General features: G+C 35.4%; 1 protein-coding gene across 1 annotated transcript in view; it reads left to right on the forward strand.

Annotated features, from left to right (window-relative positions):
• Nucleotides 1-15,376, forward strand: part of GABRA2 (gamma-aminobutyric acid type A receptor subunit alpha2) — a 117,358-nt gene extending 101,982 nt beyond the window's left edge. The window contains exons 9-11 of the mRNA XM_065878250.1: nucleotides 5,004-5,206; nucleotides 10,736-10,915; nucleotides 15,080-15,376. Coding sequence (XP_065734322.1) covers nucleotides 5,004-5,206; nucleotides 10,736-10,915; nucleotides 15,080-15,376 — 680 coding nt within the window. The remainder of the gene's footprint in view (nucleotides 1-5,003; nucleotides 5,207-10,735; nucleotides 10,916-15,079) is intronic.
• The last annotated feature ends 1,223 nt before the right edge of the window (nucleotides 15,377-16,599 follow it).

Below are 16,599 nucleotides of genomic sequence, written 5' to 3' on the forward strand. Positions count from 1 at the left end.
AAATACCTACCTTTTATTTTACTGAAAAAGCAACTTAGGCTTCCCAAAGAAGCATTGGGATTTGGTGGTCACACAGAGGTGATAAGGGAAGACACAAGTCTGTTAATGTTGTGGGAACATTCATTTATGGAGGCCCTACTAGGTATAGAAGAATGCCCATTGTTGGGAGATGGGCTTGTGGAAGGTTTGTGAGGTTTCTAGCTAAGTGCAGCTCTTTAATTCTTAGCTCTTCTATCTACAGTGTAATGGGACCAGGCTAGACTCAACTAGCAGGCAGAAAAGCTGACATATGAGAATCTTACTCCTCCAGTAAAAGGAAAAAAGGGAAGGAAGGGAGGGAAGGAGGAAGGAGCTTATAGTTCATGTTAACAATTTTAATGTCAAGTTTCCACAATCAGACGAAAGAAAATAAAATTTAGATATAGGGAAGATTTGAATATGGTGAAAAAAGAGCCTCATAGTAGATTCATATTGAAATTGCTATAACATTTTATTGGCTTGAATGACTAGACTCAAATCTAATTTTAAGCTAGCAGTATAGACTTAGAATCATAGTTAAATTTATAGTTGGCCATAATTTGAACATGCATTTTTTGTAGATTTTCTTTAAGTTAGTCAACACTAATGTATATATCAGTCGTTCCCAGGAATTCACACTTGAATTAGAAAAGATTGAAAGTCATTAAGTGTCTCTTGTTTAAACCAAAAATTTTGTATTTTTTCTTATCACAGAAGCAAAGCAGGTTCACTCCAGGAAAAATTTTTAAGAATGACTTTCCTTCAATGTTAATTCCCCAAAGTAACTAATATTATTGTCTTAGATTGTATCCTTAGAGATTTTGTCCTTTTATATTTACCTGATAAAATACCAAAAAAAAGTAAAAGAATGAAAAATCAGTCACAAGTCCAGTTCTGTTTCATCATTCCAAACCATGTGCTATCTTCTCCCCTAAAGTTACCAAAGTGGTAACTTAAGATGAGTGTCTTTTCTGATTTTTTTTTTTACTCAGTTCATGCAGTATATCTATATTGATGCACAAATCCATTTGTGTATATTTTCATGAATCTTGAATCATGAAACATTTTTAAGCAAAATGTATTGTAGATTTTTTGCCATCAATGTATAGCCCAACTTTATTATTTTCAATATTGTATTGGTATTACTAATGTAGGTATTCAACAATTTATTAAACTATTTACCAAACACTGATTATGCCACTTTTGCCACTTTCTTACTTTTATAAGCAGTATTCATGTAAAGGGCCTTGTGTATCATTTACCTTTAAATATTTTTCTGCTATCATTTAAGTAAAGTAGATTTCTGATAGACGTAATAGTAATAACAACGAAAAAGAGAAGTAAAATAAGTAACATTTAATAAATTCCTACAATGTTCCAGGCTTTGTGGTAAATGCATACTTAACCTTCACAACGTTCTTCTGAAGTAGATATAGTCTAAAATTCTATTTTGAAGATGAACATAATGAGAATAGTTGAGAAACTTGCTCAAAATCACACAGGCAGCAAGTAATGGAGCCAGAATTCAAACTCAAGCCATCTGATGATAAGGCCTTCTGAGGAAATATCTATACTGGTATCCAATATTTTATACTGCCCTGGCTTATCTAGAAAGATAACTCCTAGGTCTCAGGGTAGACCCTCAAAATGTTAGAAGTGACATCACCAAAAACTGTGGAATAAGAAATACTAAAATCCCACATCTTCATAAAAGCAATAAGAAACTGGTAAAACTGTTAAAATCAGCTTTTTCAGAACTTTGGAAACTAGCCAACAGCTTGCAACCCTGAGTACATGTATTCAAGAAAAATGGTAGAATCTTGGTAAAGAATAGTAATCTTTATGGTGTTGCAACTTACACTAGTCCCATACCCACTCCCTACCTAAGTGGTAATCTTGAAAATAAAGCCTGAATTCCTGGTACCAGAAGGAGGAAAATGGAGCTCATCCAAAAAGAATTGTCATTACTTCATCTGTATTATGCCTCCCTGGAAGATCTTCTCAAGAAGCTTGTTTTTATTTCATTTGACTCAGAATTCCCCCAGTGCCAAAGCTACCACCTGAAGGATGCATACTGAAAGCATTTCCAGGCAAATATTTTAGCTGCTTCTGCCTGAGGCAGTGGATAACATCTGGGGCAAACAATGGGCTGACCAAAAGGTTTGAGAGGAAAAGCTGGTGAATGAATTGTACATAAGTGATTTGAAAAGCACTGACATATTTCCTGGAATCTTGAAGGCCACACGCATACATAGAGCTATGTGAATACACAAAAAAACACTGAGGAAGCCGAAAGCTCTCCCCTCTTGTTGACCTTGAGCCTCTATACAAGCAGGAAGTGGATGCGAAGGCAGAGTTGTAAACTGCCTGGTTGAATGATGAAGACATATCCCAACCTGCACACAGAATCACCTGACAAAGACTGAGAGTTTTTTTGGTTTCAAGTGTTTCAGCAAAAATCTATGCAATCATTAGATGACTACTAAGCTAAGAAAACAGAGACTTAAGTGGTCCCAAATGAAAAGAATACAGACTTCACAGAATTAGTTAAGAAAAGTCACTAAACAGAGACAATAAATACAACAAGCAGCAATTGACAAAAGACCCTGGAGAGGGCAAGAATATGATTTCCAGAATTGCCACATTACAGTATTCAAAGTCCAGTTTACGGGCTTTCCTGATGGCTCAGTGGTTGAGAGTCCGCCTGCCGATGCAGGGGGCACGAGTTCGTGCCCCGGTCTGGGAGGATCCCACATGCCTCGGAGCGGCTGGGCCCGTGAGCCATGGCCGCTGAGCCTGCGCGTCCGGGGCCTGTGCTCCGCAACGGGAGAGGCCGCGACAGTGAGAGGACCGCGAACCGCAAAAAAAAAAAAAAAATGTTGCCGAAAGAAATTAAAGTTCTAAATAAATGGAGATGATATATGTATATGTGATTAAAATGGATAGACATGTATCCCATATTTGGGAATTGGAAGACTTAATTAATGTAGTTAAGATGGTAATACTTCCCCAAACAAGGGATTCAATGCGATACCTATCAAAACTCCAGCGACCATTTTTGAAAAAATGAGCAACTGACCATAAAATCATAGGAAAGTGTAAGGGACCCTGAAAAGCTAAAACAAACTGAAAAAAGAATAAGAAATTTGGAGAACTCCTGCTTCCCAATTTCAGCACTTACTCTAAAGCTGTAAGTTATCAAAACTGTGAAATTTGCATAAGGACAGACATGTAGATTAATGGAATAGAATTGAAAGTCCAGAGTAAACCCATATATCTATGATCAATTGATTTCATCAACGGTGCTAAGATCATTTAATGGGGAAAGAAAAGTCTTTTCAGCAAATGTTGCTGGGCCCACTGGCTATCCACATGAGAAAGAATGAATTTGGACGTCTACCATACACAAAAATCACCTCAAAAAGGACCAAAGACCTAAATGTAAGAACTAAAACTATAAAACTCAAAAGAAAATATAGGCCTAAATCTTTATGACCTCAGATTAGGCAACAGTCTCTTAGATATTTGTAATCCCTATTAAAGAGAATGTCAATTGCCCCACATCCTCTTCAATGCCAGGATAGTATCAATCTTTTAAGGTTTTGCTAACATTTTGCTGATAATATTGTTTTGAAAAGGTATCTCATTATTGATTTTTTTTTCCTTGACTGCTGGTGAAGTTAAATATAGTTTCATATATTGATTCATCATTTGCATTGGCATGTATATATATATATGTGTGTGTGTGTGTGTGTGTGTGTGTGTGTGTACAGGTGGATATGGTTGTGTTTGTGGGTATGTGTGGGTGTATCTGGCATGTGCTCCACCAAATTCTCGCAAGAAGACACCATCTAAAACCTTTCACAGTTTGATGCATGCAAACACAATGTATTTCTGTAAATGTGGTTTTTAATATTGACTCAAGCAGCAGGTGAGATAAATTTATTTTTCTACTTTTTATCCCTACTGCTACCATCATATTCCCAGATGCATTCACTCACGATTAAATAGAATTATTGCTATTTTGAACTTCTAACTCTATGGTAAGTGAGAAAAAAGGCTGTTTTATTTATCCTAAGGGAAAGTAAAAAATAAAATATAAAAAATTTCAGTATATGAATGAACATTTCTTTAACATTTCAATTGTCTTTTAATTTAATGTATCCCCTATGTATATAACTAATCCTCTCTTGAATCTCTGATAAAACAGGTAATTGTAGACATTTTGACCTGCTGATACTGTGACTGGCTTCTGAGTTATTGCTTTCTTTTTACTTAACCATTGTGACTTCCCAGACTATAGGCAGAAAAGCTTTATAATGCAAGGAACGAAATTATTTATTAAACCAACAAAGGTATATAATATACCTTTTTAGTGATTTAAATTTTATAAGGTTTGGGATTTAGATGCCTGTTTTATTTTCTGAAGATTCTAAGCTGCATTATGAAAGAAATTATGTACTCACAATGCTAGGCAATCCAGAATTAATTTCATCCTTAGGTAGCTATACTTAGAATGAAGAACTTCTTAATCATAGTTCTATTGTGACTACTAGTGTGGATGATTGGTCGTCTGCTTAGAATGATTCAAATAAATGATGAACAAATTAATGTGAGGCGGCTTTGTGAAAGATTTTTTTTAAATTAATGTTAATGGACAATGGGTCAATTTCAAGTCCTTCTTTCCTCATAGGAAATTCTATTTCAGTTTCACCAGTCTTTCTAACCTCAACGGTATTTAAGAGAAAAAGGAGATTCATACAAACAGAAATGGAAAATGAAAGCATTTCAGAGTCATCACTTCAAAAAGTATAATAACCATTTACAATAATTAACTTTGCACTGTTTTCTTTCTGAAGATTTTTGTTTGCTTTTTTAATGGCTAGAGGTGGCACTGAAAGTACCTTTGGGAAAGAAAAAAAAAAGTAGTTCCAATGCTGCCCTGCTGGTATTTGTTGATGTTTTTGCTTCCTATCTTTCTGCAGGAGTAACAACTGTTCTAACAATGACAACTCTAAGCATCAGTGCTCGGAATTCTCTCCCCAAAGTGGCTTATGCAACTGCCATGGACTGGTTTATTGCTGTTTGTTATGCATTTGTGTTCTCTGCCCTAATTGAATTTGCAACTGTTAATTACTTCACCAAAAGAGGATGGGCTTGGGATGGAAAGAGTGTAGTAAATGACAAGGTAAGTGAGAACTTCCTTCTCACCGTGATTAAGAGAATCCTCCAACAGATTTAGCTTGCAACAGATACTGTTCCTCAAAACTGACATTAAGAACATTCAAACATAAAAGATTTCTTTCAAAGTACGCTCTTGCCTGAAATCCTTTAGGAGTGCTGGTAGTATTACTTCCGTTAAAACCACTTCCTAGCATCTTTTGAGCTCTGTGTGTCAGGCACTGTGCTAAGTTTTTTAGATATGTTCTCTCATGTAATCTTTACAACTTTATAACTAGGGTTTCTTTTTAATTCTCATTTTTTTCTGATGAAGAAGCTATGGATGGCTTAGTGAGGTTATTTACGTGCTCAAGCTCACACAAGTTAATAAGTATACTTAAACCCAGATCTGCCTGACCATTAAATCCATGCTCTTAACCACACTGGTTTATAGGAAAAAGATTTGGAAAAGAAAAGTGGGCATTAACTTTCCCAGTTATAGAATTTTAGGCCCTATCAAGTGGGCTGAGTTACTCTTCACCTACCCGCATCTCTGTTGCTTGGATGTAAGAGACTGGCAGCATCGTAATCTCTCCCATGTTGTACGGAATAAGTAACTAGGTAGGAATGCCTAGACATTTTAAGTTGCTCCTGCAGTCTATAAGAGAAAAAGTATTTGTTTTGAAGATTAACTTCTTTGGTAATTATTTCAGGTGTCTATTTTTAGGTTTCAAGTACTGAAGGAAGTGGGAGTTTTGTGCATTGATAAATAGCCATTTCCTTTCTTAGTCTATAGATTATTATTCATCTGTCTTAAGAGGAGGTTTTGTATATGTCACAATGAGATATAAAGTAGTCTTAATAATAGTAAAAAGTTCTACTTGGAGGGCTCCTTTTTAATAAAATATCTACCTGAATACCCTTCCATTAAATTTGGAATAACATACTTGCTGATTTTCCTTTTCAGTTATTTGAATATAAATTTTTTTTCAAATTTCTATGACAATATTGCAGTTAAAGCGTACAAACAGTTGATGTTATAGTTTAAAAGTCTTGCTCTTTTTCCCTAATTTTGTAAACTGTATAAGTTCTCATAAGACTGCTGGTTTATTTCATTTTATAAGTTATGTTTTGTATACTAATAGCCAATGAGTAAATATTAAAGGGAATCTGATTAATTTTCCATGCTTAACTTCTAGGTTATTTTACCATTTCCATTGCATTTTACTGTTGATTGATGTTGTCATTCCCCATAAAATATACTGCTTTTCCATTGCTATCTATGCAATTACTTCTTTTTATATTAGTTACACATGCACTTTCATACTAACTTTTTTTGAAGATAAAATGCTTTGTAAATATGTCACAAAAGATAAATAGTGGTTTGTAGTGTAAATGCCCTGTGTAGAAATATACTGATATATTATTTTTAATGCGATGAGGGTGTCAATCAAATTGATATTGTGATTTGGCATATCAAATAATATGCCTTCTCACCCCCTGAACTTGGAAAAGAGAAGTACCTATAAATGCGAAAAACACATTCTTGATAATGCATTCTAAAAGCAATAACCCACTACTGGTGAATACTGGATTTAACTCCACCCACATAGCAGATCACACATAGTGAAGCTAAATCTAGGTTGAAATCATTTATGTTCCAACCTAATTTGCAGGAAAACAACTAACAAAGTTGTATTATTTCAGTAATAAGTGGTTCAAGTTCAGTGGATAAGTTAAAGGAAACATTATATCAGGCAACTTGTTTGTTCTTAATTACTTTTCCACAGCTAGAGTGCCAAGCACAGTGCCAGTCACTTAGTAGGCACTTCAGAAAGTTTTGTTGAATAAGAGAATAAATAAGTTTCTGATATTAGATCTGGCAATGTAATACCAATGAGAAGACTTCTTTGCCTTCATGGAAAGACTTTTAAAACTTTACAGTGGTGAATTTATCAATGGGTACTCAATCCATTTTCATGATTGAAATGAATCTGGGGAGGTATTTCCTAAACCTACCTTGGAAGTAACCAGGTCCTTAGAACTAAAAGGAAATCTAGTATAGTGCCCCAAACTAGCACATATGCCTAAAAAAGATATTTCAGTGCAATTTACCTCTGCTTTAGTTATCCTTAGATTTAATTAAGTGGAGAACAATAATTTTCCTGAAATACAAAGTTTTTATCCATCAGCCAAATTGGCATCCTTTCAGTTTAACCAGACTGGAGGAAGTCCTCTTTTTTGAAGTTAGTAAACATAAGTAGATGCACTTAAATTATCTGTCAATCCAAAGAGTATATAAAAAGTTATTAAAGGTTTGTTAACTGGCAAGTATTAATTTGTCTCATAAGAATAATCACTCAGAGATTCATATTAATATTATATGTTTGAAAGAAAGAGATACGTATTTAACATACAGTTTTCATGTAGATTGTGCTCTGTTGATCTTTAACGTTAGTTTTTGCAAATAAATAAATAAATCCACTCACTTCATATTCAAGACACATTTGAGCCCTCTATTAGAAGACAAAGCCTACCTTGCTCTGTGATCTTGCACAAGTGTGTACACTATACCTTTAGCCTAAGGTGTGAAATTAGTCAACAAAATTTTATCATTCTAAAAATGTAGTGGTGGATCAAATAATCTAACTTATATGGAAGGGCAAACACTTATGCCCTTCCATATAAGAAAATATCTACTTATGCAACCCCCCAAGTTCTTCCGGAACCTTCTCTTACACCCAGTGTTCTTCCACTTCCTCAAGACTTCCACCCCATCTCTTGATTCTTTTCTTCTTGTTCCTTTTTCAATCTTGAAGCATCAGTTATTATTTTCTTCTCTTACTTCTTCAAAGCTATCTTCTCCTTTTCAACTGTCTCCTTGCTTTAAGTTTCTGAAGATGCTTAATATGTTTAATTTATCATAAAGGCAAAACCAAAACTCTCTCCAGATTGTATGTCACCCATTTCCCCATTATCAGATTCCACCCTCTTTTTCTCCATTCAAGCTTTTTGAAAACATTGCTTATAATGTGTATGTTCTCACTTCTAGTTTAATTCTCAGCTCACTGTAATTCTTTCCATTCATTGTCCTATAACTGAAGGACAGCAACGACCTCTACATTTTCAGGTAAGATAATTTTCCATTCTTAAGGGATCCCCATTGAATCCATTGAATACTGTTATACTCCAAGGTTCCATTTCAGGTCCAAGTCAGCAACTTTTTCTCTTCTCTTAGGCCTTTAAAACAGGCCTTAGAATATCAACTTCCTTCCTCAAATCTTGGCAGCTACCACTATTCATTCTGTTCTTTGAGAGTCTTTGCCTGAGTTCAGAGTAGATCCAATCTCCTTAGCATCTGCTATTGTTTATCCCCAAAATAGTCATTTACATTTATTTTCTGTTTTTGTTTTTACTATTCATATGTGATTCTCACTTTAAGGATTTTACTGACAATACTTGTAGGAATGTCAGCAACACTAAGCACACTGTTCATTATTTATTATATCCAAATAGGTAAAACCCACTCATCTTCGGCACATATACCAATCCTCAGGAAATTTCTGAACACTTGCTCCCCACACCCCTGAATAATTAGATCACTTTATAAGTGTGTATAGTATCCTGCTCTTTTCCATTTAATTCTTTATCACAGTTTGTAATTGCATGCTTATATACCATCTCCTTCACTGATCATGATAACAATGACCATGTTTATTTTAATAAATCATTTATCCTTGTCCCTTCGCACAGGGCCTAGTATATATTAGTTGCTCAATAAATATGGTATGAATTAATGAAGTATAACCAAATCACAACTACAGCCAACACCTTTATCTTACCTTCCACAGTTATTATCTACAGCTATACTCCATACCTTTAACTTCCAATCTCATATATCCAACCTGTTCCCTAGGCATTTCTACATGAATATGACATTTCAGTTTTTACATATCTCTTTTAAAAGGTGAAAGAAACAACAAACAAGCAAAAAATCTCCTAAATGCCTACATTTTTTTTTTCATATATACCTCAGTTCATGGCAAAACCTAATCTCAGAAACCAACACCTTGGAAGTTACCCTTAAGACCTAATCAGTCATTGAATGATGTCCATTCTCCTACCTATATGTCATAGACCATGCCCTTGCCTCTCTCATTATTTTGAGACTCTTTATTCCTCATTATCTCTAAATCATGTCTCCCTTTAATCCATCCTCTACAGTAGTGCCAGAGTTATCTTTCTAAAACAGAAATCTGTTCATTTAATTTTTCAGCTCTTTAATGAATTTTTGAAAGCAATTCTTCAAGCAGCTCAGCTAATATGGTCCAAATATATAGCCTTCTCATATATTTGTTTACATAATAAATAATAAGAAATTTTGTGTGTGTGTAATTTATTGTGCACTTACTACTATGTGCCTGGGAATATCTCCATGTTAGAAATGAGGAAATATAAGATTGGTCAAGTAAAGTTACTTGCTCAGGATCACACATCTAATAAGTGGTGAATCCAAGATTGAACACAAGTCTAAAGTCCATGCTCATATGCTTCCTCTAGCCATTAAAAACATCTCCCAATTCCATGCCCTTACACATCTCCATGGCATTAGATGTGTTCAGCCCTCTTGCTAAAATGCCCTCCCCTTTCTTTTCTAACTGATGAACTACTTATTCCTTCAAATCTATCCAATTGTATCTAATTGCCATCCCCCCATTATCCTTCTACAGTACCTGGCATGAATTTCTTTTATGTAACCTCATTAAATTATACTTTTATTATAAACAAATCTGTTTCTAACAGTAGGTTACCTGATCTAAGAGGATAATAGTTTTGTCTTATTCATTATTTCTCTGCCAATACCTGACATAGCATTTAGCACATAGTTTATTTGAATTAAATTTTTAAAAATACCTTTTGTCTCGAGATTGTTTTTATTTCTAAATCTGAGTCAGTGGTTCTACACTGGCCAAGAAAAGCATATTCTCTGGAAATACACTATATGTTAAATTACTTGAAATATAGGCATAGCACCGTAATATCCAAACTAACATGAAATGTGCCATTGTTTTGTGATTCACTCCATGCAATTCATAGAAAACATTGTATTTCAGGTGTTTTTATTCATTTATATGCATTTTTAAACATCATGCCTTGTTCCAAAAGCATTTCAGCCAGTTTACCAAAAGAATGCATGTACTTAAATTATTATAATAAGATATAAATAGAAGTAGAAAATCAGGATGAAGGAAAATAGACTGCAAATATGTCCACCATTTGGGCCAGAACATGAACTGTAGTTCACAGCTAGATTATGCTGAGATTCAAATCTTGAACTTCTTGGCTATGAGAGTAAACCATGGGGGAAACTTATCTTTCTTTAACCAAAAAATGGATGTATAAATTTCCTCAGAAAGAACGACTGTCCTATACTAAAAATCTTTTTTAAACAATATCATATGGGTTTTATATTAGGGAAAGTTGGGTGCTATTGCAAGTAATGTCAACATTTTCCCAGTAAAAGCAGTAATGAATTTTATATTGATGTTTCTTGTAGTCCCCTTCAATAAAAGCTGAAGGCATTACATTAATATACAACTCAGTGAAGGCAATTCTTCAAGGAGCTAAGCTAATATGGTCCAAGTATATAGCTTTCTCATGGCCCAGTTTAATCCAAGGAAAGACTTTAGAGTACTTAGAGAAGTGGATGGACTGTATAACCTTCAAACAATCTTCTGTAAGTATCACTTTTCTCAGTCAGGATGGTTAGCAGACAGTTAACAATAGCATCTGACAAGGGAGCATGTTGTTTTACAAGTAATGGGCTTTCTAGTAGCCACAATGACTGTAAAAAAGCAACATGGTATGTAGAAAGGGCATAAATTTGCCACTTTGTAAACCTGGGGTTTTCTCCAAAGACTGTTGTATTTAGTGTTGTATTTATGAGAGCTCCATTTCCTTATTCTAAGCTCCATTTCCTTATTCAGTCTCTGAGATTCTTTCCAACTCTGAAACTATGTGATTGTTATTTTCATTTATATCCTAGGTCACTTCACTACTAGGTGTCTATATTTTAGCTAAAGCGTTTGCTCAATTTACTAACACTTCATTTTATCTAATACTCCAAGAAAGCCAAAACTGGTTTGCCACGATGATGTAAGATGTTTTGATTTCTGTAATCAGGAATTTTCCAGACTTAAAATTTTAATTATATATTTGGACACTCTAATAAAGTAATAACCTCAGAATATTCTGATTCTTATAAAATGTCATTTAAAAAATAGAAAGTTTAGGGCTTCCCTGGTGGCGCAGTGGTTGAGAGTCCGCCTGCCGATGAAGGGGACACGGGTTCGTGCCCCAGTCCGGGAGGAACCCACATGCTGCGGAGCGGCTGGGTCCGTGAGCCATGGCCGCTGAGCCTGCGCGTCCGGAGCCTGTGCTCCGCAACGGGAGAGGCCACAACAGTGAGAGGACCGCGTACCGCAAAAAAAAAAAAAAAAAGCAAGTTTAATTAGTATGGGCTATCTTCCCTTTTCATTCCACTTAAGTAACAGCATCCACTGATTCTAAAGCAGCATAATTTACTTTTTTTCCCCAGATAATGTATAAAAATAAATCATTTGCTGTTTTAGTGTACAGTCATATTTTCCCACTTCCCTCTTATATGTCTCAATCACAAGTGAAACAGTTTCCACAAACGTGGAAATTCCGCAGCAATGTTTTTCAGTTGAGCTTATTTTATTATTTCTCAGTCTCCTACATCTATAGATGTTGAAATTGAGGACTTTCGGGATAATTACATAATAGAATTGCAGAACACACTATTAGAATCTATTTCTATTAATCTAATAAATGGTTATTGTATTCTATAAAATACATTATATGCTTATATACATTTTATATATATATATATATATATATATATATATAATCACAGTAATCATTCTAGTAGATGTCATTCATTTATCATGAAGCAAACATTTTCTGAGCCTGCCCTGTGCCAGGAACTTTGTTAGGAATTCTGCATTGCCCAATCTCTGCAATTTGATATCAGTTTAAGTGATGTTTAGGTATAACTGAAATAATAACAATATAAACACTATATGTCAGAATTTTATGGGTTAAAAAGTCCTTTTAGAAGGTTGACCTAGTAATATAAACTTCAATTGGAAAATCTTGAGAAAAAGATACTCACAAGCTTCCTCAGAGGTAGTCACGAGGCATGCTCCAAGCAGAGGTTTGGAAACCACACACATTTGAGTTTGTGTGCTTTTTTCGCCATTTAGTAGACAGGAGACCTGGTCATGTCACAAAACCTCTTTAGCTTCTGTTTCTGATTTTGTAACTTGGGGTTACAACATAGAACTTACTTCTTATCCAGTAGTGAATTTTGTCAGCAATGACACCCTTAGGCTTAACACTCAACCTGACACATCCTAGGGCTCACAGGGTGTTAGTTATCATTGCTACCAGTTAGATGCTTGAGGATTACCCTCCATGTGTAACATGGGAAAAGCTGTTTTATAGCTTTCATAAAGCTACAAATGGTAATCCCTTACCCCTTTTCCTTTTTTGCTCCAGCCAGTTCTGGAAGAATGCCTTAACAGCAAGGGAAAGAGGTGAGGGAGAAACCCAGTGTCAGTGAAGGACAGGAAATGTGGGCCTGTTTACAGACCCTCCTGGGCTTTCAGAGGCCCTTTGTTATCTTATTTTACTTGGACATTGTGAGATACTGATACTTGAAATTCTGTTCTAGGTCAGTTGGTCCTATAAATCTGTTGATTTACACTATTCACTATTTTGGATAATTCGTTGCTGGCTCAAATTTGTTTGCATTTAGATAACTAGCAATGAGTTTGTATTAATACAGAAGTGCAGTTAAATAGTTTTCCAGGTTTCATTAAATATTATTATTTAATGTTGAGTAAATATTTTCAGGTTTCGTTAATTTGGTTACATATTACCTGCCTACTTCCTGGAAGGAATCATGCTAAGGTTATAATGGTGAACAAGACAGAAATAGCACCAGCCTTCAATGAACTTAGATTCTAATAGGAAAGGAAGATGTCAGTCAAATAATCACACAACTAAAGAAAGAATTTACTCATTTTGAAAAATGACATGATGGAAGTAAACTGGGTGCTCTAAAAGAGTATAGATGGGGAGCCAGGATGACATTAGATAGAGTGGTTAGGAAGTACTTTCTGAGGAAATGACACTTCAACCAAGACCACAACATGAGAGGGTATTGATCATGTGGAAAATGGGATGCAGGGAAGCCATTCCAGGAAGAGGAAGTGAAACCACTAGGTGGCATTTCAGGGGACTCCAAGCTCCGGTTCTTTATGTCTCAGTGCAGAAAGAATTAAGTGAGAGACAAAGAGATAGATAAAACGTGATGTATTAGAATAGGATGCTTGTGAGGCTTACAAGCAGGCAGGCCAGAGGGTGCTGTGCCCCAAGGACTTAGCAGGCTACAGTTTTATAATCAAAGGAACAGTGGGAGGGGGAAAAAACCCCTTCTTCCTCATTCTTGAGTAGATGTCATGCTTCTATCATCAATTCCTCCTCCATGTCAGACAGGGGGGTTTTCTTGTCCCTACATGGTCAAGCTGGGACTGTCATGCCTCAATGGAAATGAGCAAAAAGGCAGTAACTTGTGCTAAAAATGTGAAATCATCTCAGGTTTTAGTATGTCACCTTTCCTTATATTTTTGTTTTTAGTGTCCATATAGGAATGTGTCCTAGGAAACATTAATTTACTGAGCTCACTGGGCAGGATGTGGGTCTCATGCCACCATTGTTTTATTGTTTTGGGGCATGTCTCGTGCTTCTGTTTCATGGTTTTGTTGCTAAGCAAGCCTGCTTTCTAGAGTGTTCGTTAACTTACAGGAGTCTCCCATAATTCTTTCTTTACTTACAGTCCCCTAGTGGGATTAACTATTTAATTACCTACTTTGTCCCTTTACTCTGGCCCTATCAGAAGTAGCATAGCCAAAGGCATCAAACAAAGAAGTCCTCCAAATGCAAGTTATTTCAGTGAGACTGGTATATAATGAACAAAAAAAGACACCATGGCAGGAAGTGTTGATTTTATTCTAAGTTCCATGAGATGGTATTTAAGAGATTTAAGCAGACAGGTGACCCCATCCAATTTATGTCTTTAAAAAGTCCCCATGGGGGTTGTAGTTTGACTAATGATTGGATGAGGTCAAGCCAAGTGGAAGAGTACAAAGGAATGCAGCTTGGTCCAGGCAGGAGAAAACTGTGACCCAGACTAAAGTGGGTGAGAACTGAACTGGGAAGTATAAGGAGAAACATGTTGTGGATGAGCTAGGCAGAAATCCAAAAGTTTGTATTTCATCTTCCATCTATGTTCTTAGTATTTATTACACTAACATCTGTATATGGATACAATTTCCTACCATCTGAGTAAAACATTACTGTATGATTTTGACATGAAGGGGAGAAATCCTGTTATCAAGTTAAAGAAATTAAATTATTAATTCAAAATTTGAGGTCATTCACTGTAGATGATCATTCCTCATGTTAAATTATGTCTACATTTCATTTATTCATTCACACATTCATTCAACAAATATTTGAGTGAGTTGTAAGAGTCAAAAATGCATCATTTGTTAAAGTTGTATTTTTGATTGTCAGTGTTCCATGTAAACAACAAGAAAATGGTTCTCCAGGAAAATGATATCATTGATTTACTCTGGGGTTTTCCTCTCCCTCATGGTTTTAGGACTTAATAAACTACATTTATTTCCCTAAATTCCTTCTTTCTAATGGATAATGATGCTTATCAAGATACTTCAGAATTTGAACTGGAGTTTGGAAAATATTAAGAAGCAGTCTCAACCCACATTCTGTTAATTCTTGTATTTTTCAATAGAAAAAAGAAAAAGCCTCTGTCATGATACAGAACAATGCTTATGCAGTGGCAGTTGCCAATTATGCCCCGAATCTCTCAAAAGACCCAGTTCTCTCCACCATCTCCAAGAGTGCAACCACGCCAGAACCCAACAAGAAGCCGGAAAACAAGCCAGCTGAAGCCAAGAAAACCTTCAACAGTGTTAGCAAAATTGACAGAATGTCTAGAATAGTTTTCCCAGTTTTGTTTGGTACATTTAATTTAGTTTACTGGGCTACATACTTAAACAGAGAACCTGTATTAGGGGTCAGTCCTTGAATCTAGACACAGGTTGTCTTTGGGATGTATAGCAACATTAAACCTGGTTTGTTTTGCCATGTACAGTCTGACTAATAACTGCTAATTTGTGAACCAACATGTACAGTATGTATATAGCAACATAGCTTATAGACCTCTAATAGAGACACGCATTTGCTAACTTGTGGTACTGCAGGCAGAAAGCACCCCATGCCCAAAAAGCCATTGCCTTTTTAAAAGATTTACCCTAGGAACTGGTTTAAAGTGGATTTCAGATGACCTGATTTATTTTCTCTTTTCCTAACAGCGATGAAAATGGAGATCCTACACCACATTTTATGGACTCTTTTGATTTAGGTCTTACATAGGAGTATTTTCTACTGTTGCCTAACTATAACGTAAGGTAACATTGTCGTTCCAAGATGAATTCCTCTAAATAACAGAACCTCATATCTGCAACATCAGTTCCCTTCCCAAGTGCTCAGAATCCCTGCTAGTATAATTGGAAGCTTAGTACACATCAGAAGAAAAACTAGAGATTTGAAATCAGCTTTTAATTACCCTGTATAGTGTCCATAGCCATGTACATATTACAGCATGACAAATTCAAATAATTATGAGTCACCCTGACAGGATGTTCATTATGCCTAGAATTTAATAGCTATTGGAATGTCGTGGACATGACATTTTTAGCATTAGAGTTTATTTGAAAGTAATAATTGAAATCCTACAGATTATTTTAATCATTGGAAACTACCTTAAATTAAAAAAAAAAAGACAATAAATAGGTCTTACTCTTTCCAGTATGTGTTGTATTGAAATCGATCAGCTAAATTTTCTTGGTGCTGGAGACTGGAAAAAACATCCAGTTTGGCTGCTGTGGAGCAACATTCATACTGGATTAGAAAATTGTGCCAAAAACTCCCATCAATGAGAATTCATAGGTGTCACAGAATATATATAAGCACTTATATGATTCTCTCCTTTCCTGTTTACTGCAAATTCTGCCTTAAGGCTTCTTTTCATCAGGACTCAGAAGCCACTAATTACAAAGGAAAGGGCAGTTAATTGGCACATTTTTCTGTCTTGAAAGCAGCTCTTTCAGATAAGAATTAATGTAACTCTGCTTTTGTAAATTGCAACTTTAAATTTCTCTGACTCAAATTTGCAGCTTTGTATACCTGAAGAGGTTTTGGTAAGAGTTGAACATTTTTAAACTGAAACTTTAAAGCATCACCAACAGA

Source organism: Phocoena phocoena, chromosome 5, assembly GCF_963924675.1.
Source record: "Phocoena phocoena chromosome 5, mPhoPho1.1, whole genome shotgun sequence".
Taxonomy (NCBI): domain Eukaryota; kingdom Metazoa; phylum Chordata; class Mammalia; order Artiodactyla; family Phocoenidae; genus Phocoena; species Phocoena phocoena.